The sequence below is a fragment of the Hippichthys cyanospilos genome, chromosome 3 (genome assembly GCF_059441005.1).
Source record: "Hippichthys cyanospilos isolate Australia breed blue-spotted pipefish chromosome 3, RoL_Hcya_1.0, whole genome shotgun sequence".
In the NCBI taxonomy this organism is placed as follows: Eukaryota; Metazoa; Chordata; class Actinopteri; order Syngnathiformes; family Syngnathidae; genus Hippichthys; species Hippichthys cyanospilos.
Window position 1 is genome coordinate 14,117,566 of NC_142371.1, and position 25,646 is coordinate 14,143,211.

Sequence of the window (25,646 nt, forward strand, 5' to 3'; positions counted from 1 at the left end):
TCAAATTTTGAAACTAAGAGGGATGGCATTTATTGGACAACAAACACAGCCAGTAGGCCTGAATGAGTCCATCAAATGGAAGGGGCCTCGACAGGGACATTCACTCAGATACTTTGAGCTAGGGTTGTCCCGATACCGATACTGGTATCGGTACTCGCCCCGATACTAGCGTATTTTATGTACTCGTACTTATGCTCTGAGTCCACCCGATACTATTACGTCATCAACATGCTGCTGTGCTGTGTGCGACACGTAGATCAGTGGTTCAGTGAGTCGGTCTCAGGGTTTCGGTGGAGCCCTCCCCGCAGATTTTTTTTTTTTTTTGCCTCCGCTGCAGAGGTCCACTCCTCAGTCTAGTCTGCAGTTAGTGGGCACAGTCATTGAAAGCGTCCTGCTCTGAGATTTCCAACTGGTCCTACTGAGCTAAGCTAACGATAGCGCAACATTGTCAGCGCAATAATAATTGTCAGCACGGCCACTGCGAAATTGCGACAGCCCCCCCAGTCGACAATATAAGTGTAAGGTTTTGGTGAATTAGCATATTAAACATGTAGGGTTCGGTGACCGCTTAGAGAGGGCTGTATATGTGTCTGGGTGAGACTCCCAACCGGTCCACTTTGAGAGCGCTGCATACGCAGCATAGTGAGCCCTCCTTCTCAGTCAGCACTCAGTCTTGTCAGCACGGTCTTGCTCGGCCACTGAGAGATTACGATACCAATAGAGTTGGGAAATAACCCCCACATTTGTGTTGCTGCTGAAAAATTTATTTAAAATAACTTGCCTTCTGATTTTATTTGTTTTAATTTTTTTCAACAAAAAGAAAAGAACCTACCTCCGACCTGTAGGAAGAAAGACTTAGTCCTTACAGACGGCACTATTATTATTTCAGTTCTTGTAGTTGTAAGTAACATGTTGAAGATTGTTGAAAGAAAAATGCAATTTCAAAACCGTTGTTATGGTATTATTAAGTACTCGTATCGGTACTTGTTATCGGTACTTAAATGTCAGTACTCGTACTCGGTCGGCAAAAAAGAGTTATCGGGCCATTTGAACACGAACAGAAATCCATGCCTGACACTGCCAACAACCTCCATATGCCCACGCCCCCGGTTACAATCACGGACAATGTTATGGTCCTGGCTGAAGACTTCGAGCTCACTTCGACATAGAGGGGCATTTTAAGAAGGGGTTTGACGTATATAACCACGCTAGGAACACAGAGAGACTAAAGACTCCAGATGTTTCGAGACCTGCAACGATAGCATCGCAGAAATAAATTAGCGGCCTGATTCAGACACAAAAATAGCTGCGGATGGCAGTACTTTTCACTTCTACCTCGACTTGGACCCCCCCATTCTTAAGCATAACCCCACAAGTCTGGTCTATGATCGTGGCAGACACATCCTCGGGGTCCTCAACTGGGGTGACAAGGATGAACCTGTGAAGGGAATCATATATTTGGTTGTTATCATTATGTGCTTAGTTCTTGTCTAGAATAGTGTGCATTGCTATCCATCTGTGCAGTCCTAGTTCATCTCACCCCACTCTTTAGATAGAGCTGTCGACGCAGGAAAGTGTGAGTCGGGACCCTGGCCCAGCTGTTGGTGGCGCCCGGCTGGCTCTTTTTTTGTTATGTGCAATGCTTTGCTGAATGAATAAAAAGCAGGCGGGGACGCTTGAGCTACAAAAATGCTGTTGGCAACCCATGAGAATGTACGCCAAGCTTTTCCTTTTGCCGGCGGAGAAAAGTCAATCTTGGCTGGCCTGAGTAACTCTTTTGCTGCTTAGCAGCTAGACTTGTCCTAGTCTTCTTTTATAGATTTCTCTGACAGAACCCATCTGCAAGAGCAACAAGCCCTAGAACAACTACAACACAACAAACACGTCATCATAAAACCGGTGGATAAGGGCAGTCTGGTAGTTATAATGAGTAGAGAACAATACATCTGGGAGGTGCAGAGACATCTCGAAAAGCTAATTTTCTGGTAGACAATCTCCCTGGTTCGAACCATTCTGAAGGAACTCTACCACCAAAAATACATCAACCACAAACAAAAGACTTACCTTGGGAGAGACGGACCTCAAGTTAAGACTGTTGTACCTAGTCCCCAAAGTTCTCAAGAAACCTGGCTACCTGGAGCCAGCCACATAAGATACCTCACAAGATACCACATTAGTCCCATAGTGTCTGACTGTGGCAACGAAATCTACAGAACAGCTGAATACTTGGAATATCTTTTGACTCCGCTTATTCTCTTAATCATACCTAAAATTAACCCTGAATGTATGTGGAGCTATATGATGGTAGCAAGCACACATGCATCTGGTCTTCCCCCAATTTTCTTCGTATACCAGTAAAATGACATTAAAGGCACTCTATTCCACTTAATTTTATTTGAAGGCACACTATTCTATTCTACTATATTTTATTGTATAAGTACAATACAATGCATGTGATTTTTTTTTTATTATCTACAGCACTGGATGAAAACAAATCCTCTATTTTTGTAAATATTTACTAACCATTTTGATGTGTGCTTTGTTTGAACTTGTATGTATACAGTAATCCCTCGCTGTATTGCGGTTCATCTTTCACGGGTTTGCTGCTTCACGGATTTTTTAGTGTGGATATATATTTTTTTACAGCGCGTTGTGCTCTGAATTCTGAATGGCTCATGGGCTTTACTGTTGTCTTGAAATAAAACATCAACGCTGTACGGTATTGTTTTTTCAATTGTCAATTTATTACAAAAGGCGAGAGGATCCAAAAGCTTGCTTTCGTCTCCTGTGTCTCTCCTCTAACTGCCGTGTGCGAACTTGCTAGTAAGCACATTGATTGACAGCTTGGTCTCTAGGAGCCGATCACGTGACTCGTAGGCATGCCGCGAGCAAACGCACACACTATGTACACACGCAGACAGCAACGGAGAAATGTGCAGCTCTGGAAATCTGACTTTTATTTCTTTTATAATAAATTGAAATTTCAAGTGTATTGTTATGATATAAGAGGCTTCACTTTAATTCGATGTCCTGGCATATCCGTTGATAAAAATCTTCTTGCACAGAAAAAGAAAGAGCCCAACACTTACTCATAACAATGTGTGGGTTCAGGACGAAGAGGCATAGCTGGGACTGTGAAATACGTGAGTGACAATGTTTCCAACTTTGTCTTACCATATTAAAATAATTGTTTTAAACAAATTTAGGGCTTTAAAACCGATTTTGATTTTTGGTTTTATTCTATAGTTTAGTATTGGGTTGTAAAATAATAAAAAAAAAAATAAAGCTGGCTACTTCACGGATTTCACTTTACACTTTTCACGTTATTTTTGGAATATAACCCCCGCGATAAATGAGAGATTACTATACAGCACTTTAATATTAGGTCTTTTGTCTGATCACCAGTTTTGAGTGCATGTCTAAAGTTAAAATTGTACTGCTTGACCAGGGAATTGTGAATGGGTGGCCTTTTTCTCTGAGTTCCAGTTGGGAAGGGCATTTGGCTGATGGACAGTATCTTCAATGTCTTTTTGTGAATATTTAATAAAACAGTGAAAATAACATTTGACTTAATTATCAAAGATCCTCACGAGAAACTAATAGGAATAAGGTATGGAAAGAATATGTCCTCAAAATAAACTTAACAAAAAAGCACAATCAATGACTTAGTCAGATCTGCATCCAAACATTTCACTGCTTAATTAAAGGTACCAATAAAAGGTATTCATGAAGAACTATTCAAAAGAATACTTAATGATGTAATCCTGTCTTTTGTGCTTGTGCATTCTTAAGTATATTTGTCACCCTAATCCTTTTTTTCTTTGAAAAATGAAAGATTACAAAAAAAACAGTATTGACTTTCTATATTTACTACACCTATGAAATATTGTGAGAATATCTTTTTTTCTTAGTTTCATCATTCATGCTCAGTATATAAAGTATATGTCAAACCGTATCAAGTGATACAGTATGTGCCCAATACTCGTTCATTGGAAGACATAAATAAATCTGTGATTGACTACTTCATATGTTTTAAATAATACATGATACATTATCTGCCATCAGATAAAAGAGAAACAAACATGTAGCCATCTTCTGTCCGCTTTACACCATTAACAATCATACATTAGGAGTGATTTGGGCAACTTCCCGAAGGAATTTTTGCTAATTGTGCATCTCTCGACATGTAGGCTTTCAAAATGCACTCAGTACCCTGATGAAACTCAGCCCCATGACCAGAGAGGAAATATTATGGGCACGTTGCGGCCAGATCAATTACCACACAGAGGCACTTCAACTCCACACAGCCTGCGAGGCTTACTTTTCATGAAGCTAAGCATGAGCATTTTATGGTAATGGATTTTAGTCGGTGGCTGTTTTATTTTCGACCTCTCTTTTTATAACATTAGGTCAGCTTCTACACTTTTCTCCCTTTAAAATTTAAAACCTTTAAAATTGGTTGAAAAATGACTGAACTACCGAAGGTGGAACATTTAGTAAATCCAACAGAAACGAAGAACAAATAGACACCAAATTAATATTGCAGTCAATCTTTTGTGACTTTTCTTGGGTTCAAGTAAATAAATAATAAAAAAAAAAAGATACAAAACAATGTTCCCCCCCCCCCCTACACAGGTAGGTTAATTCAAAAGACCAGTCTCATGACTACAAAATATCCAAAGATGTTTCGAAGACTCTTGTTGCGCTGATGAGTTAATCTGACATTTTTATCCAGATTTTTTTTTGGGTGTTCCCATTTTAATTCAAGGTGCTGCACTCATTTGGATGCATTATATTCCAATGTTAAGTCTTTTAAATTTTGACTTCATTGCTCAATCGCTTTTCAGTTGCACAGCAGGGAGAGTGTAAATATCTAGAAAAGACAGATAATAATGATTGAATGTTTTTGAAAAAAAAAATGACCAAAAAAATATAAACTCCAGGACACTATATGTATGTTCAATGAGGCTTGGAAAAGTGTGTTTTGTCAGTGCTTATTGCCTCATTCACTTCAATGGGACTTTTTGGGGTGTTTTTTAAGGTTTGGTGTACAGTGCTAAAACAGAATCTTAAGAAAAAAATTTTTTGACATCACATTAGTGCCGATGCATTGAGAGGTTGGGCCCTATTTTGTCAAGAATAGTCATACCTAGATATTGAAATACTGAGTTTAAGTTTATTAATTAACCCATTTATTAATTGACCAGGTGGAAAGAAAACCTTTCACACACATCCCTACTCAATAACATTATTATCTTATTATCTGTAAAAATTGTATAAGTATACCTAAACCTGTATTCTTTTTATCAGTAACAAAGAAAAAACCCCAACATAAATCAACGTTCAACACCTGTTAATTATTTTTTACAGCGTATATACAGGTTACAACTTATTCTAAAACAGAAAAAAAATAACCAAATGCATCAAGGTGCCAGAAACTTAAAAAAAAGATGAACATTCTTATTTTATTGCAATTACACTTCACGTGACAAAAACAAAGCCTTGAGTCATCGCGCTCCTCCTGGCATCACCTCATGCCACCCCCCCCAGGGGGGGGGCACGCCGCACCATTTGAGCAGCACTGACTTACACCAATGCAATTAACAACAGAAGATGTGCCTGCTGTTAGAGGATGTACTGAAAGTATAGAGTTGGAAGTAGTGTATGGATTCTAAGATAATATGCTAATTAGCACCCCGGGCTACATGCAGGAAGAGCGTAATACCAACAAACACCATTTCGCCATAGAGAGGTCCTACATTCGAGTAGATTGCAGAAATCAAAAAATTCCTCAACTTTCTCTGGACCTGATGGAGGAAGTCAAAGTTCTGTGGCTGCAGAACACAGAGAAGGCCATTAAAGCAAAGGAGGAAACTGAAAGGCTCAGACATGTTTCTGGATAAGCATTTAACCAAGAAAAATGCTGATATTGCAAGAAAGTAGTAGTATACTGAGAATCAATAATGCGATGTGCAGAGAAGAAAATAAGACATCAATTATTCATTTGAACATTAGAAGTCTGTATGCCAATTTTCATAAAATGAAGGTCTATCTTAATCAGGGAATTAATTGGAACGAACTTACCGGTAATTACATCAACAGAAATAACAAAAGCGGAGGAGTGGCAATATATGTTGATAATAGTTTGGAATATATAATTAATGAAAAACTTATAGTAATTTCTGATAATTTAATTAAGTGCATTACACAAATATGTTGTGGAAAAAAATATATAATGGTGAGCTGCATATATAGATCTCCTGGATCAATCATTGCAGTTTTTTGGAAACTTGGATGGAACGTATGCTCAAAAAACAACAACACAGAAGGTCATGTACATCTGTGGTGATTTTAACATTGATTTCTTAAACCACAAAAATAAAAAAAACCATAAAATGGCAGAAGAATTCATTAACTAAATGTTCAATAAGGGATTCTAGCCAAGTATCACCAGACCAAGCAGGACCACTTCTCACAGTGCACATTTAATAAACAATGTATTATTTACTAACATCCTGGAAAATAATACATTGATTGGACATACAGTATTATCAGACATTAGTGACAAGGTGCCTATTTGTAATGTATTATGGCGAGGCAAAGAAGCCACGCGTTGCTGTGCTAGTGGAGATCTTTACTCTTCGCATGCCATCACAAAACTGATACAACAAAGTCCAAAACAGCAAAGACAAAGCCAACAGGTTCAAAGCATCAAAGGATCATAGCGACATGCCTACTGGGTGAGAGACATGGTCCTAGTGTCCGCCACACAGCTCCCCCCCGAACACCCAGAAAGGCATAACGGAAAACCCCACAGGGTATTCACCAGTCTGGCACCCTGAGTCTCAGTCCGGTCCTGGGCGGTGTATGTGACACCAGGGCCCCAGGTGCGACAGGAGTAAGGGTGAGACGCTCAGCGTGAAAACCATGAGGTAGCGTTGGCAAAGGGATGTTCTGAAGTTCCGCAGGAGCCGGAGTGGCAGTGCTGACCCGCATGCTGGCAGGCACAGTGGCTTCCGAGGGACGGCCGGTCGCGGCTGCGTCCCAGTCTGTGCCTGGGCATGAACCTGCTGCGGCACCAACACCAGCTGACCCGCTCCGATGTATACTCGGACCATACCTGCGGGCATGGTGAATCGGAGGGGCGGCTGAATGATGGTGGCTGGAGGCCTACTGCTGAGGCCGGACGAACATCGGTAGTAGATGAGGCCGCCCGGCTGGAAGATCCCGGTCGACGGCCAGGGACTCCGAAATTGGGCTGCACAGCCATTCTCACCAGCGCCCGTACCAGCCTGTTGCTGGCTGGCTCGATTCCTGGTGCGCCAAGGGACTGGGCGACGGGCGAGAGGACCCTTGTCGGGGTGCTGGCTGGCTGACGTGGTACCAGCTTGCTGCATTACCTGACATATAGTAGGCTGGTGGATGAATGCCACGATGTGGGACGTCTGCGGTGATTCCTCGCTGAAACATTCTGACGTCCGGGGTCACCCATGTGGCGAGGCGAAGAAACCACGCGTTGCTGTGCTGGTGGAGATCTTTACTCTTCACATGTCATCACAAAACTGATACAACAAAGTCCAAAATAGCAAAGACAAAGCCAACAGTTTCAAAGCATCAAAGGATCATAGCGACATGCCTACTGGGTGAGAGACATGGTCCTAGTGTCCGCCACAGTATATTAGTTAATGTAAAACTTCATTTTACCTCGAGTACTATATGGAAAAGGACAAAACCAGAAACAATATGAAGATGTGTTGAATCGTTTTAAACAATTCTTTGAATGATTATTCAATACCTGAATTGTTTTCTAAATTCTGCATGTATTTTGTATTCCTGTAACCATGTTTAATGATACCCATATCAAAATGATCACTTTGATTTTACACCATTATGCATCAGACAGAAACTAAGCAAGTACAAATAACATATATTGATTCGGGCACTAGGACCATATCTCTCACCCAATAGGCTTGTTGCAATGAACCTTTGACGCTTTGAACCTGTTGGCTTTGTCTTTGCTATTTGCACAGTGTTGTACAAGTTTTTGGATGGCATGCGAAGAGTAAAGACGTACACTAGCACAGCAACGTGTGGTTTCTTCGTCTTGCCACATTCGTGACCCCAATGTGATAATGTCTTTACTCTTTGCATGCCATCAAAAAACTCGCACAACACTGTCCAAATCAGCAAAGACAAAGCCAACAGGTTCAAAGCATCAAAGGTTCATTGCAACATGCCTACTGGGAGAGACATGGTCCTAGTGCCCGCCTAATAATAAACATAAATATATAAAAATGAACATGTTAAACCTGGGTGATATATTGATTTTTAGATTAATTCAAAGATTTATTTACGAAGATTTTACGGTTGGAAAAAACAAAATTGATATTCTCCTCTGCTGGTGCGGCGCATTTCACCCTAATTTCCACCATACTCTTGTTTACTTTAAACTCATGCCAAAGAGTAAGCTAGTGCAACTAGGCTACTGCTAAAGACAGCAAATTATTTGTACCTAAGACATGGACTCTCCAGTGAGTGGTTTAGGTTTGTGGAGACAGACATCGAACAAGTAGTACCAAACTTTTTGTTTAAAGGCTGTTTAAAGCCCTGTTTTAAGCAGCATACTGTGGAGGTGTCATTTAAACAAGGAAGCCTACATGTAAAGAAAGCGGCACAATGGGACTTCTGGAGAGGAGCTGAACGAAATAGCAGTGTAGTGCCAATGTCCTGAGTCCAGATTTAAAATTATTTCCCCAAACCTAAAAAAAAAAAATAAATAAAAAAAAATAAATAAAATTGAGACAAATTGTAACATGAAACGAGTGGGGGTGACAAAGATCAAAGAAGTTTCAAGAAAAGAACAATGTACATTGACCATACGGAGCACACAATCAAAGACGGCAGAGAACAATGGCAGTACTGAACACCATTACCTCTTACTCAAGGGACTAGTCCCGATCACACAGGACATGTGAGACTTAATTAAGAAAAGAGACGAAAGAGGATCTCCTGACTTTCAAGGAAGAACTTAAAGTGGAGGTGAAGCAAGAATGTGCTCAATTCATGGAGGAAATTAATAGGAAAGTGTTGCAAAACATCACTAACAATCAAGAGCAGCAGATGGATATTGCTGATGCACAAGCAAGAATGGTCCAGCAGAATAAATGGAATGACAAAAGCTGCTAAAACAGCAAAACAAACTGCAAGAGAAGGACATGGAAGTGGAAGGACATGGAAGGTGCTGCAACCTGAAAATCTATAGTGTAGTGTAGTGGAAAATGATGATGAACCTTGCCGGACTTGGTGAAGGGACTCTTTCGCTGCGAATTAACTGGTGATGTGGAACTGGTATATACCGAATGAGCCAAAAGAAGTTTTGGGTCCAAGGTCCATTGTGGTCAACTTTAAATATGAGACTAAAGAAGTCCTGTCTGTTGGAAGGCTATCCCCCACGCCTCCCAACGGGTTGATAAGACCCATGAAGGTACATGTTTGCTTGGTAATTCTGGTATTGTTTTGGGGTTCATACAAATGTTTCGTTTCGTTATTTTTATTATATTACATGAAGGGCTTGGATCCATTTTGAGGCATATAAATAACACAGGATCATGATATTATCATGGTGTCACTAAATATTAATGATTTCAACAATAACAAAAAGATAAAGGTTTCTCAAAATTTAGAAAAGACACATGCTAGTTATTTTCCTCCAAGCGAGCCACTTAATAGGAGCATTCAAACTTCTGAAAGTTGCGATACAGGAACTCCTTTTTTATTTTTCTTAAGCTCCTGCAACCAAACACATAAAAGGGGTGTAATGATATTGATTTCCAATAATGTAGAGTATGAATTTATGAAGGAAGCTGGTGACTAGGAGGGAAAGTACATTATGGTAAAAGGGAAAATAGAAAAGCAATTAGTGACATTACTCAATGTGAATGCCCCTCCGGAGAGTGGAAAAGAGTTTTATGAGAAAATATTTGATTTCATAACTTGACGTTAATGTGGCACTAGATTACAAAACTGAAAATTAATCCACGGCTAAATGAAAGTGGTGATTTCAGTATTAGAGGTTTCAGATATCGGAGAGAATTACACCCTCTGGATTGGAACTATACACTACTGTGATGCACATGCTGTATATTCCCAAACTGGTAAAAAAAATTTTTTAATGCCTACAGGTGATGTACATCAGGTAAAAGTATGTGGGATAGGAATGGCAGATGTGCAAAATCTTAATGCGGTTTACCTAAAACCTCACTTAGATACTATGATGAAACTAATGGAATGGTGACTTCGTGAGGGTCCATTGACCAACTAGGAATTAGTTTAATTTGATGCTTCAAAGGATGTTTCCTAGAGGGAAACTGATACCACACATTGCATATGTGTAGAAAATCAGATTGGAAACTTATAAAAAAAAAAAAACATCTTACAAAATCAAGAGAACTGGTAAATTAGCATAAGTATAATTTGTGAATACTGTCATAAGATTAATAAAGCTTGGAAACCTATTCATTACTTACTTTTGGATGGAATTTTTGAAAAAAAAGCAAGGTTTATGAGGCAAATTTACTGCAAGGGAGGAAGGACCTAAGGCCACCAAAGCCTTGGTGAGACATAAAGGATGCAACAAGCCTTAACCACTGTGAATACAATTAAGGACTCAATGACTAATACAATTGTATAAGAACCAGAGGAAATAGAGAAGGTCTTTGTGAAGTACTCAAGGGAATTATACTCACAGTCGCTCTGTGCAGGGAAGAAAACATGATGGAATTTTTGGACAAATTGGACTTGCCAAGCACCAGGCCTCAAAATAAAAAAAAAAAAAACATATATTCATAAAGACCGTATTGACAGTGGAAGAGAAGCAGCAGAAGAGATCCAAAATGTCATTGAATGAAAGAAATCTGGGAAATCACCCATATGGCTTTTGGGTCTCATTTTCTCATAGATTTTAAGGATGAATTAATTGTATTGTTGAAGGATTCATCACGTTCTTAGGTCCAGAGGGATATGTCTCTCATGGAGAGATTATTTCAAAAAGAAGGAAAAGATAAAGAGTCATACCTATAGACATCAATCCTAAATATAGACTACAAATTTTCACCCTAACCCATAGGCAATGATCAAAATAAATAGTGGTTTAACAGGACAATTTAATTTGGGCTCTCTCCGCTCCTCTCATTTTTGCATGGTTTATTGAACCATTAGCGCAAATAATTAGAAGGGAGAAAAGGGGTGGACTGTAGGGGGAGACGTACACAAGATAAGGCTGCTTGCAGTTTATGTACGATATTTATTTAACCTAACCTGTTGCTTGTTTTCCAAGACTGATCAATCTTTCGGAAAAATTACCGTATATATTCAGGCTAAAAATTTATGTCACAAAAACTCAGGTACTGTCCATTAACTCGATGCCATCGCAGCAAAAAAGTACATTTCTTTTTACATTTACAATTGTCATAATAACAATGTCAATAATAGTAATAATAATAATGATAATAACAGGAACTTGAACAACAATCAAATTTGTTCAAACAAGAAAAATGATTCATTGTATCCCATATATTAAAATCAAAAGTCTGAAAGAAAAGGAATGTCAACAGCTTTTTTTGTCATGAATGCTATATTTACACACAGCTCAGATAAAACAGCTTTCCTCTCAAAAAATGTCAATAAGAATAAAATAAGTAAAATGAGAAAGTGTTCAAGTGTTAAAATGTCAAGGTTTCAAGATGACCCCAGTGCAATAAAGAGTTTCCAATGCAGGGGATGGGGGGGGGGGGGGGGGGGGGGGGGGGTATCATCAGAGTTTGTAGTTACAAAGGGCAAAGTCAGAAGGGATGAAGGCGAGAATGGATGGCATAGGAAGAGCATCGGCTCAACAATGTGTCGGTGAGTAGCTCGGTCAGTTGACGTCTCGGTCAGATGAACGAGTTACTCACCCTTTCTCAAAGGAAGAGCCCAGTCACCCTACAGAGGAAACTCATTTTGGCCTTATTTCCGGGAAATTCACATATTGAAAGTTGAATATGGAAAAATAATTGTGTTTTATTTGACACTCCAATAATTTTGTTGGATTTTTCTACGATCAATAGATCATATTATCATATTTATAAATATAGACGAAACAAAACAACTTGACCATTTCTTCGGCATACATACCATATCTCAATCTGTCCTGAGGTATGCAGGTATGAGGGAACTCATTCTTAAGATGTCTGAAGACATGCCATGTCTTCAAGACACAAACGTTTGGTGTCCTCTGAAAGGAGTGGCCTCCTCAAATGTGTCTTTATACGTTTCATATGTGTCTTAATACATCTTTACGTACCATAATGTCTTGAGATATCTGATTTTGGTTGACGTCTTGGGACACTTTTATTGCTTATTATGAACCCATATAACAAAACAAATTCATATTTTATTACACACTGATAAAATAGCTAATTTTGGTGTCTCGAACAAAACCGTTCCCTGGAAATAGGTCAGAGACCCTCCTCTACAATCATACAAATCTCTTTACCAAATAGTATTACAGTACTATTACTAATTCCACAACAAATAAGAGCGTTGTTGTCATACTACAGATTATTTCTGCAACCACTTTGCACCAATTGCATTTATATGCCAGTTAACTTTAGAACCTCCATCTATCTGCCATACATGAATACAAATTTTTTACGTCATCACAAACACACAAATTGGTCATTTTCTTTTCAATGTTGTTATGGTGCAATACGATTTCAGGGGGTGGGTAAAGACATGCTCCTCCCTCCTCCCTCCTTCCTCCCCTCTTCCTCCCCTCTCATTGTGTTTAGTTGGGATACAGCACTCCTGCTCCTGGCTTGTAAATCTGAAGACCTCTCCCACTCACAGAGGAGCCATCTGAATTGTCACTGGTTCTCACTCGTTCACTCAGGTTCCTCAACTGTAGTCCACTGTGCAACACTTAAAGGTAAGAAACACCTCTAATCTCCCTCAAATGTAAGATGTTTTGCATCGGAAAACAGTATTTTTTTAGGATTGTTTTACTAATTTTGTATAGGGCTCACCTCACGTGCCTGAATACTAGTTCCTACAAGCAGAGGCAGAAGCATAGCAAGCACCTATTATTTGCCTGGAAACATCTTGTTGTTGTTACAAGAGGGATAGACAGACACTGTCAGTGTCCAAACACTAAGTGCAAACTTTTCTGCGTGACAGTCTTGAGCTTTAGGATTATTTATTTATTTATTTATTTATTTTTGCTTTGTGAATATGTAAAGATGCTCACAGAGAGGCAGCGATATGTTTGCGGTAAATGTCATAGTAGTCTTGAAGAGACTCATTAATATTATTGATTTAATGTAAAATAATTGAATTCATCAGTGATATAACCATGGATAAAAGAATACAAGCGTAATACAACAACTACTGTGTTTACCAAGTTTTAAACTAAGCAAAAGGTAGGCTTTACTTTTAAATTGGACTCAGGTAAAATGAATCAGGAAGGCAGTGATGTTACTCTAACATTGTCGGGTTCTACAATGTCATCAATGTTATAAACATTAAAGCACTGGCGGGCAGTAAAGGCATGAATATATGAGCTCGTGTTACTACATGCTTTTTGAGGGAACCTTTTCTCCCCTGTCTGAGCAACACATCTCACCATTATCCTATTAAGTATAGCCACATTTACTTTCTTACATGATGAACTATTATAACACTCACAAAAAGAAATTTGCATTTTAATAATATTTCATTTAAAATTATTTCTTAAAATTTTTCAGGTATAATGTTATTATAAGGACTAGACCTACCCTTTTATGTCATTGAATAACATGAAAGGCTCAAAATATTAGAGAAGCTAAAGCATGTAGAAACAGCTCTCAATATGACGCAACAACCACAACAACCTAATGTAAAATAATAACTGCTTCAAACCAAACTTGTGCTTGTAAAACCAGAATTATTTTTGTACGGATCTTGAATTAGATATCATTAAATTATTCAAGTATACTCAGAGTTTTGACCTGTGTACGCTGATTTTAAAATTCTGCTTTGGCTTCTTACAGCTTCATGACTGATTTAACCCTTTCACTACCGATTTTTTTCGTTCTGTTTTTGAGAAGAAAAGCATAAAATTTACGGCAAATGTTACAGCCTGGATAAGAATGAAACGAATGAACACAAGAACACAGATGCCTCCTCTTTCGTGGCTCAAGCAAGAATCCAACTTTTATCCACTGGATATAACAATTGTTACAAAATAAACTTCAGTACACAGAATACAAACACAAAACTAAACAGTATTAACCTGGGCAACCTACTGCATCTTTATAGGAACAATATTTTAGATAATAAACATCAATCTGACTTCAACTTTCTGTTCACAAAATGTCCGTTCACAAAAAGAGCACATACACGCACATACGGTACAACTTTCGTTCACAATTGATTCCACACGTTATGGTCGCCGAGGGCGATTTCGGCCGACATGGCGCCAAGTACAAAAAGACGATTCGAACACACTCAAAACGTGGCTGTAATTCAAAACGAACTTTTACTTTCTCTCCACGCGTATTCATGTCAATGAATGTTTTCAAAGATAGTTTCATACCTGGATAAGAATGAAACGAATGAACACACGAACACAGATGCCTCCTCTTTCGTGGCTCAAGCAAGAATGAGGCATCTGGCTGTGAGTTCCCGCGTTCTTCCTGTCCAGCAGACATAAACAATCGATCAGTCAGAGACCAAACTAATACAACTCAATTATTATTGCACATGCACAGTTGTACTTAAATAATCATTCATTACACACTCCCCCACAAAATCAGATGTCGTCCCGACATCACAACCATCCCCCACAGTCAATCATCCTTACGTCGTCTCAACCGCACACTGCACAATGAACTAGAACAATTTGACATGAGCATGGCCACGCCACGTATACATAAATGAGAATATATGAAGCTCTTAATATGCGTACCCCCAATATGGGTGGTAAATCTGAGTTGCACTAGTGAAAGTTGACTCTGGGCAAACATTGCAAATTGGTGAAACCTGGTATCGGTGGGGCATTCTATTCTTAAGTGCTACACTATAGCATGCCGGGGTTCCAAGACGGTCATAAGTAAACATTTTCGGAGGTCGCCTTTCGCGTCTTGGCAAGTCACGTTTTTGGACTCCTTCATTGGCACCCAAATTCGAATGTGGGCACATTGACTCCCCACTCTGTCTTTCTTCCTGGTGCTCAACATCATACTGTCCTCTTCAACGTGCACATTCTCCTGCTGTCTCTCAGCCTCATATGTATCAGTGTTGGGTGCTGACTTCTCAATATTCTGTGTTAATGTCACTTCCCTCCCTCCATTGTCGTGGAAACTGCCTTCAGTGGTCTTGTCTGTATTGATCACTTGCTGTTCTACTACTTGCCTGTAGTAGTACATACCATCGTCATCATCTTCGCTTTGATTAGCATCGTCTGCGGATGTCAACCTGTTCTTTTGATTTGACGCTTTTGTTTGACTTTCCACGTCCATAGGTAAATAATCACATGGCAATAGCAAGTTCCTGTGCAAAATCCTTAATCTTCCCCCACCCCGATCAGACTTGATCTCATACACAGGATTGTTTTCTCCAACCTGTCTGACTACCACATGGACATCTTCTTCCCAATGACTGCAAAGTTTTCCAATCCCTCCTCTTGGTGTTAAATTACGAACGAGGACACGATCACCCGGATATAAAATTGATGTTCTGACTTTGGTATCATAGTGTCTTTTTCCCCTCTCGGATAGTTTCCTCACATTCTCTCGTACGATGTCATTTGCTTCCCGCATCTCTCTTTTCCACTTCTCCAGATACGTTTTATGATTTCCAGTTCCTGCTTCTGTCGTGAGACCAAAAAGGAGGTCGATAGGTAGTCGTGGGGATCTGCCAAATAGTAGATAGAACGGAGAGAAACCTGTCACCTCACATCTGGTGCAGTTGTATGCATAGATCAGTTTATTCAATGATTCCTTCCAGTTTGATTTCTGTTTCTCAGTGAGCGTTCTCAGCATTTGGAGCAATGTCCTGTTAAAGCGTTCAACTTGCCCATTTCCTTGGGGGTGATATGGTGTTGTCCGTGATCCAAGCACCCCACAATGTTTTCTTAACTGAGCAAATAGCTGATTCTCAAACTCACAAACCTTGGTCATGGTGTATTCGTGCTGGCAATCCAAATTTCAAGGTGAAATCATTGAAGATACGATCAGCAACAGTTTTGGCGGATTTGGATGTGGTGGCATAGGCCTGTGCAAAACGGGTGAAGTGATCCACAATTATCAATATATATTCATATCCACCCTTACATTTATCCAAGTGGACAAAAACAATCGACACGAGTTCGAAAGGTTGTGTAGTGACAATATTGGTGAGCGGCGCCCGTGTTTCTCTGCTAGGTATCTTCTGTTTCACGCAAGTACACAGGTTCTGGCCACATAGTGTTCAATTTCTTTCTGCATGAAAGGCCAAAAGAACCTATCTCTAATCAATGATGTTGTTCGGTCAATACCTTGATGACCCATCTCATCGTGCAATGCTTTTAGTGCTGTGGTCTTAAATTGCTCCGGTAATACAAGTTGGGTTTTGTTAGTTGTTATCCGGCGAAGGACACAATTTTTATCAATGCAGAGTCTTTCCCATTCACGTAGCAAGACATTTGGTGTGTACACTGAGGTCTTTAAGTTCTTTTCCAGATGGTCTCGTTTTGTAATTTCAACTGCAATACTGGGGCAATGACTCTGTCGTTCCTCTGTGCTTGTCTGAGGGCAGCCATTGAAAAAGGCTTTTGGTTTTCTTCAGCAAATTCAAAGCATTGCATTGAGGTTAAAGCTGAGCAAACCCATGTGGAGCATGAATCCTGCACCACAATAACTTGAGTTGTTGTTACTACACACTCTGATCCAATCTCTGTTATGCACTGTTCCATCATATCCTCGATATTGACAGGCATTCTTGACAAACTGTCTGCATCACCATTTTCTCTTCCTGGACGATATCGGATGGTAAAATGGAAGTCAGCGAGTTCTGCTACCCATCTACATCCAGTTGCATTGAGCTTTGCACTTGACAAGACATAGGTAAGTGGATTATTGTCAGTGAACACAGTGAATGTTGGGGCATAGTACAAATAATCCCTGAATTTTTCTGTGATGGCCCATTTTAATCCCAGAAATTCCAGCTTCCCGGAGTGGAGGTGGTAATTTTGCTCAGCAGCAGTCAAAGTGCGGGACCCATATGCTATTACGCGGAGTTTTCCCTCTTGTTTCTGATATAGAACTGCTCCAAGACCTTGATTCAAAGCATCCGTATGGAGAACAAATGGTTGTGAAAAGTCGGGGAAAGCAAGGATTGGCGGCTCAATCAGACAGTCTATCAAATGCTCCAAGATGCGTTGGTGAGTCTCATCCCACTCAATTGTGTTGTGTGACGGGACACCCATTTCCCTTTAAGGTAGCTCAAGTTGTTTTCACTCTGTTTTGGTGTCCACCGCTGTCCTGTGTTGTTCCCTTCAGCAGGTTATAGAGCGGCGCTGCTATACGGGAGAAGTCCTGTATATATTGTCTATAATAGCTTAGCAACCCTATAATGGTTCGCAGCTCTCCAACCGTACTTGGTCTTTTCTCCTTCAAGGCCCTGACCGCAACAGTGTCAGCTGGGTCAATTTTGCTACCCTCTGCTGAGACAATTCTTCCCAAGTAGCGAACCTCTTGTTTAAATAATTCACACTTACTGGGTTTTAATTTCACTCCGTAGTTTCTCAATAGCTGGAGCACTTTCCTGACATGAGAAACATGTGACTCAAAGGACTGACTGTACACAAGTGTGTCATCTAAATAGGGGACACAGAACTTGTCTCGTACTTCCTCCAAACATTCTTCCATACAGCGCTGAAAGGCGGCAGGTGCATTCATAAGTCCGAATGTGATCCTCACCCATTCGTACAGGCCCCATGGAGTCACAAATGCTGTCAAAGGTCGACTGCTCTCATCCATAAACCCTTGATGGTATGCCTTCCCTTGGTCTAGCACGGAAAACCATGAATTGCCACCAAGAATGTCAAGGATATCCTGCACTCTAGGAATTGATTGTCTATCAGGATGAGTCTTCTTGCTCACTGCCCTGTAATCAATACACAGACGCAAGCTCCCATCTTTTTTCCGGACACAAACAATTGGTGAGGCATATGGCGAGCATGATTTTGTCACCCAACCTTGTGCAATGAGATGTGCAGGTATTCCTTCATTTCTTGGTATAGGGGCTTTGGTACTGACAGGTAAGTGCGTGCAACTGGGTTTGTATCTTTTAAGGAAATGCACAACCTTAACTTCTCAATTTGTCCAATGTCATCATCTGATTGAGAGAAAGAAGCGCACTCTTCACGAAGCATGTTCTTTACCACTTCAATCTCTGGTTCTCTTAGGTGGCTTAGGTCGACCGGTGGATCCCATGGCCTTTCAGTACCTTGTTCAGTGTCTGCGTTCACTTGACCCACCTCCACCGGGGGTGAATTTTCCAACACTGAACAAGGATAAACAGCCTGGATTTCCTGTACTGTGCCCACCACGGTCCGACCGAACAGTTCAATGTCATGATCTGTGGGATTTTGCACTTCCAGAACAAAATAGGGTAACACGCCTTTTTTTATCGTCACCAAAGTCTCACAAAACTCAAGACCTTCAGGCCACTGTGGATTTATGCTGGGCTCAAAAAGGAGCGTTGCATCTCTTTGAAACGGCCCCGTTTTTACTTTACAGTCAATCTGAGCAGCGGAGTGTTTTGGCACAATAACTCTTTCTTTTGATGTTCTCACAGGCAGGTTGTATGACTGTTCAGCAGTCACAAGATCAATGAAGGTTGGAACACTTTCTTCCTTGAGACTTGGAAAATCTGCTTTTAATGTCTCATGGAACTGTTTTTTCTTTACTGTATCCCATTGCTCAGCCGTGTGGGTTTTTATTATGTGTTCAATTACGTTGTAGCCAAGAATGGGCTGTAAGAGTCTACCACCTTTCAGAACTAACATGGGGACCACAAATTTCTTGGCTTCAATGTCTTCAGCGGTAAGCTCTAGGGTGACTTCAATAAACCCTATGTAGGGCATCCTTTGACCGTTTGCTGCGGTAATGTTCAAATCATGAGGCATTTCAAGAAGCTCAGAAACATCTCTTACTTCTTCTCTTGGCAAATATTTTTTTTCCACTTTTCATCCACAATACAAACTTTAGAACCTGTATCCCACAGAGCTTGGATTTTGTGGCCCTGTATGTAGCATTCCACAATACACTGTTTTCCTACTAGTGCCACAATCTGAGTTTGACTGTCTTCTCCTTGGCGACCAGTGTGCTTTATCTTTGGGTGAGATTGCAGGTTACATTGCTGTTTATGTACTGACCAATGTTCAAGTTGGCAAATTTTTGAACAGTATGAGCTTTTCGTACACGGCGCACACTTTCTGAGCTACATCGGCCGTACCACAATTGGAACAACTTCGTTGGGACCTTATTCCGTTGCGGGCCACTCCCTGTCCCGTGGGGGTAGCCCTCTTCCGTTTAAAGGACCCGCCTTGTTCTGTCTCACTGTCCGAACTCGGCAACCGGCCAGAAAGTGTTCAGCACTGCCACATCTATAACAATGATTGCAATACTCACTCCCAATTTGTTGGCAGCCAATACATTTTCGTGGCCGTGAGCGGGTCATTATGGGGTAGTTAGGCTGTGGAACAAACCCTTGTTGAAACTTGCCGGTGTCTCCTCGTCCCGGTGCTCGGGGAGGCCAATAACTTTGTGATGGATATTGAAAATTCTGTACATTCTGTACTGGTACACATTCCTGCACAGCAGGGGTGGTCAGATACAGTGTCGGCAATAGGTTAGGTTGTTGGATTGATTCTCTTATCTGCGCCACTTCAACACTTATATTTTTCAATGTGGCAATTTCAGAGCGCATTTCTTTCAGTTCATTTAAAACATCAGACTGGATTTTGCTTGGATGTTCTGCGCTGTTTTTACCTCGCTTCTCAGTGGGTACGTCCGTGTACTAAGCCGAATGAACTGTTATCGGTCGCTGTTGGCTAAATACTTTTGTTTTGTCTCTCTGTTTCATTGGCACAGGCAATGTTGAGTTTCTCGAGAAGCTCCTCATCACTTGTTGTGGGTTGTTGCAGATATGGCTGGAGATCGCTCCTAATACTCTCACTCTGCAGCCCCGTGAGAACAGTATAGAGAAACATACTTTGCACTAGAATAGGGTCATATTGTAATCCACATTCTGATTCTTGGGATGCAAACAGAACTTTCTGTCTCAAGTCCAAAGCACGTATCAGAAAAGTTTGGGGTGTTTCTCGGTTACTTTGAGCCTCTGACGCGAGTTGTTTGTAAAGTTCTGTTGCCCCTTTTTCTTGGTAGTGTGATCAGAGGACTCTCCTCAAAACTGGCAAAGTGAGGTTGCTCTTCCCCTCCAGGTAGCTGCAAAGCTGTAACCCTGGTGCTATAGCTCTTATCACTGCTTCAACGACATCTAGTTCAGGAAACCCCTTTCCTATTGCCTGCTCAATTTGGTGCGCCAAACTAGAGAAAGTCAGTTTATCTTTTTGCCCAGGTTCACCAATCTGGCCAGAAATTTTCAATTCCCTTGCCCATTGTAGTGACATAGGCTGGGGGATCGGTTCTGCGTAAACGGCCTCGCGGTTCAAACTATTACCTTCCGCATTAGTCATTTTTGTCTCTTTATTAATTGGTGTTCCTTTCGCCTGTCGTGATATCGCCAATGCTATCTGTAATGCTTTGATTTCTTTTTCTAATCGATCCTCCTCTGAATGCTGAGTAACATGCTCTTCTGGAGGGTCTGGCTGTGGCACCTGTACAGGTGCCGAGTTTCGGGTTTGGATTCTTACACCTTGCTGCAACTCAGCGATCTTATCTTTTAATGCCAGCAATTCGGCCATGCCTTGATCTTCAAGTTCAGTTACCTCTGTTCTTTCTATATGCAATGTGATATAGGCGATAAGAGAGGAACGGCTTTTCTCTGACACAGTTTCCAGATCTAGACCAGCAATACATAGGAAATCACATACATCAATTAATTTTTCTTTTGTTAGGGTGTATAGTGCACCCCCAACTTCCAATTTCAAGTCCTCAAGCTCCGCGGATGCCATTTCACTCACTGACCCGTAGACGAAGTTGGTGTGGTGAAGTTAGTCCTCTGTGGGATGGATCATGCAGCTCTCCTGGTACCAGAGTTAACCTCAGACAGCGTGCAAGTCTCTTTTCCAACAAGCTTCGGACCACCACGCAGCTTTATCCACTCTGGCTGTAGATGTGTAAGGGTTGAATACTGATAAGGACGTCTACCAAGGGTAGTTGGACCTCATCAGATTCATCCCAGCGGTGCCTCCAAAATGTTACAGCCTGGATAAGAATGAAACGAATGAACACACGAACACAGATGCCTCCTCTTTCGTGGCTCAAGCAAGAATCCAACATTTATCCACTGGATATAACAATTGTTACAAAACAAACTTCAGTACACAGAATACAAACACAAAACTAAACAGTATTAACCTGGGCAACCTACTGCATCTCTAAAGGAACAATATTTTAGATAATAAACATCAATCTGACTTCAACTTTCTGTTCACAAAATGTCCGTTCACAAAAAGAGCACATACACGCACATACGGTACAACTTTCATTCACAATTGATTCCACACGTTATGGTCGCCGAGGGCGATTTTGGCCGACATGGCGCTAAGTATAAAAAGACGATTCGAACACACTCAAAACGTTGCTGTAATTCAAAACGAACTTTTTCTTTCTCTCCACGCTTATTCATGTCAATGAATGTTTTCAAAGATAGTTTCATACCTGGATAAGAATGAAACGAATGAACACACAAACACAGACGCCTTCTCTTTCGTGGCTCAAGCAAGAATGAGGCATCTGGCCGTGAGTTCCCGCGTTCTTCCTGTCCAGCAGACATAAACAATCGATCAGTCAGAGACCAAACTAGTTGATCGTCAAACCCATTGATTGTGACTAATACAACTCAATTATTATTGCACATGCACAGTTGTACATAAATAATCCTTCATTACACATACAGTACTTGTTTATAAGTCTAGGATACTTGGAAAATGTGTTTATTATTATTCCCACTACAATAGATTAGGTTACAGGACCTGGGATTTGTCTGTATTGTATAATAATAATAATAACAACAACAACAATAATAATAATAATAATATAAACATGCAGAGAAGTAAAAATGATCACCAATTGCCTACAAATGAAAACATAGTAATCAGTGTAATCTGTAGTAACACACAATAAATAGCACATAATCAATATATTTCCGCAGTTCTAGATCGTTAAGACCAAAAATTGTATAGTGCAACCTACATTGTATATAGTGGGCCCTGCCCTGGCTTGTTGTGTACAGAAAAGTTGCTAAATGCCTCTTGAATCCGTAGCCAGGTGTTTAATGAACTGCTGGGACGCCAGTTCATCTATACCCACTGCCATTTTTCAAAACTGCATTGACACATTTACCCTACACAGGAGTGAAAGGGTTAAAATAATTATTTTATTTATGTATTTATTTATTTTTTATTTTATGGACCTATTATTTTAATGGACCTATGCAGAGATGAAAGTTGGTAAAAGACATTTTTTATTAAATTAGACGAATAAAAATGACCCAAAACAATATGAATGAGCTCTGATCATGTGAGATGGTGGATTTATAACAGGATATATTGTATATCCGTAGAGAAGAGCATTGCTGAGAACCTTCACTTTTCTGAAATGTCGGAGGGCCAATATTTTCTCCTACAGCAACTTTATTCTTTTTTACACTGTGTGTTCCTTGCTTTGCGGCTACACTCGTCTGCCCAAAAAAAAAAAAAAGTTTTGTCACAATCAAGTGGCCAATACTGTGCTAAATACTGGTCTGTCAATGCTGCGCTATCGTTATCTTGGCACAGTAACTACGGTTCAATAGCTGTTAAAAAAGGAAGCAAATGCTGCACATACCATTTGTCCCAAGTTCTCCCTTCTGCCATTCTACAAGCCAGGTGAGTGCTCTTGCTTGGCTCCGTTTTTGTATCGAAAGCTCAGCTGGCCGTGTTGGAAAGCTCCCAGTGACCGCAAAGGGGCCGCCATGATTCATTCCTGCCCCCTGCGTGAGACGTTGAATGTTCCCAAGTTGATTGGCTGTCGAGACGCGACGGGACAAATGTTATTATGTTTTTAACTTCACGTGACATGTTGCTATGTGCACACCGAACGTGAACGAGGCAAAAAAGCGGAGAGTTTTGTATTGTAGTCAATGGAGTTCAAACGACTCGGCTCGAATGCGCGTCGGGCGACGCGATAGACGCGAATGGAGTGATGCGAATGGCCGCGTGCGGTCACAAGAAGCGAAATTTTGAGTTTGGCGTGAAGTTAAATTTTTTCATGTCACGACAGCCAATCAACTTCGGGAACATTCAGCGGCTCACGCAGGGGGCAGGAATGAATTATGGCGGCCGCTTTGCGGTCACCGGGAGCGATCCAACACGGCCAGCTGAGCTTTCAATACAAAACAGAGCCAAGCAAGAGCACTCACCTGGCTTGTAGAAAGGCGGAAGCGAGCACTTGGGACATCTGGTATGTGCAGCGTTTACTTCACTTAAACAGCTGTTGAACTGTAGTTACTGTACTAAGCTAACGATTGCGCAGCATTGTCAGCATAATATTTAGCACGGTCTTGGCCACTTGATTGCGACATTGAAACTTTTATTTTTTGGCAGGTGAGTATTGCCGCAAAGCGAGGGACACGCAGTGTAAAAAAAAAGAAGAATACAGGTACTGTCGGTGAAAATATTGGCTCTGTCACATCCCAGAAAAGAGAAAGTTCTGAGCAATGCTCTTCTTTCCAGATCTACCGTAAAAGTGCACAGCAAGCTCGCTCCACTCTCCTCCCCTCTCCACGCACGACAAAAAAGTACAACAGCGACAGAAAGCCCCGCGAATGAGCGTAGCGACGCAAATTTTTGCGTTCGGTGTGCACGTAGGAGAAATTACGTGACGCGCGGCGACTCGCGTCGCTCCATACGCGCCATCGTGCGAACTCCATTGACTACAATACAAAACTGTCCGCTTTTCTGGCTCAATCGCATTCGGTGTAAACCCAGCATATTAGTCAATTGAGCCAGAAGATTGCCATCTAGAGGCCTCACGGTGAACATGACATGACTGGATGCACGGCGCGGTGCTATATTGATCCACCATGTTTAACGTTGGAAATAGTTAAAATTATTGATAAAAAAAAAAAGAAAAAAAAAGAAAAACATGTTGCAGTCTCATGTAACGGGTCAGCTCATTGACTGGTGCAAATTACAATTTTAAAGATTTTTTTTTCTTTTCCTGTGGTTAAGATACCGAATCGTGCACTATTTGAGTTAAGACCACCCCAAGAAGGTCTTTCACTTAGATGAGCACCCTTTGGTGGTAGTCCCCCATTAATTAAATACACTTTTGCTTTAACTTTCTGGAAATCACTGCAAAGTCATCTGCTTGTTGGTAATGGCCACACACTGTGCACCAGTAAAGTTAAGGCTCCCTTGGTTTAAACTGCACAATCTTAACGTTAATTGGAGTAAATCAGCCATTGAGAATTGTGTTGAATTGAATACCTTTTGCCACATGAACTCCCTCTGGGTGACCGGGTCAACTTGTCGTTGAGGCAATTGAAGAGATTAATCTGAATAGAGTTCATCCTGAGTACCATGATTTGAGCAAGCTTTTTTGTATGAATAGGGCTTTTTCTAGGGACCTTCAAGAGCATGTCTGACACGTCTGCCTGGTGTTGCAATGCTTTGTTGAACCGGGTATTTGTAGAGATGGAGAAATGTGAATTCCATACCGCTTTAGTTAAGTTTCTGTGGTTCATTGTGGAGAAAGGCCAACCATGCGCTGATCAAGCCATAATCCAGGCTATGGCCATTAGGCCAACTCCTACATTAAGGAAACATAGCTTCCAATACAGCTAATTTTGGCTAAAGTGCCATTTATTTGGACCTCAGAAGGCAAAGCAGCTTTTAGCACACTTATACGAATGTTTTCAAGTCACGTTGGCCATTGTTTTTCACTCATTTCAACTGCTCCATAACTTATTGATCCTCCAAAAATATCAAGCCAGATGCCCTTTCCAGGATTTTCAATTCTCAGTTGTGTGATCCAGTGATGGAGACAATTATATTTGAAAGCCGGTGATCGGGGGTCTTCGGTGGGAGAGAAGGTTGACAATGGTGCCAATGGTGCCAAGACTGTACGCATCCCAATTGAATGTCCCAAACGCTCTTTGTTTCTGTGGAACTGCATCTAAAAGGTTCTGAGGTGGGCACATGTTCATGTTTGCAAACCAGTAATCAACCACACCTCCTTCCTCATGCATCAGAAATTCTAGTGGCCCAATATGAACGGCATAAGAAATTTTGTCACAGATCAATGGACGGATTGAGCAGACCAATCTGGAGGCTCTCTTCACTGTGTTTGATTATTTCTTTGATGCCCGTTATCTTGTCGCTGTCGAGTTCACTCCTGTAGGAAAGTGTGTCTTGTCTTCCA

General features: G+C 40.8%; 2 protein-coding genes across 3 annotated transcripts in view; one reads left to right on the forward strand and one right to left on the reverse strand.

Moving 5' to 3' along the window:
* Window positions 1-25,646, forward strand: part of entpd3 (ectonucleoside triphosphate diphosphohydrolase 3) — an 89,186-nt gene that overhangs the window by 5,315 nt on the left and 58,225 nt on the right. Inside the window, exons 1-2 of one of the 2 annotated variants that reach the window (XM_088409301.1) lie at window positions 9,376-9,484; window positions 12,828-12,964. The gene's annotated coding sequence lies outside the window, so the exon portion shown is untranslated. Of the gene's footprint in view, window positions 1-9,375; window positions 9,485-12,827; window positions 12,965-25,646 lie in introns of those variants that run through there. The other variant, XM_088409300.1, reaches the window with a different exon arrangement.
* LOC148425826 (uncharacterized) lies at window positions 6,620-7,897 on the reverse strand. Its single transcript, XM_088409445.1, has 2 exons — window positions 7,401-7,897; window positions 6,620-7,330 (listed from the first exon to the last, which is right to left on the reverse strand). Exons 1-2 carry the CDS (start codon window positions 7,468-7,470, stop codon window positions 6,846-6,848), a joined length of 555 nt encoding a protein of 184 aa, XP_088265571.1. The 5' UTR covers window positions 7,471-7,897; the 3' UTR covers window positions 6,620-6,845.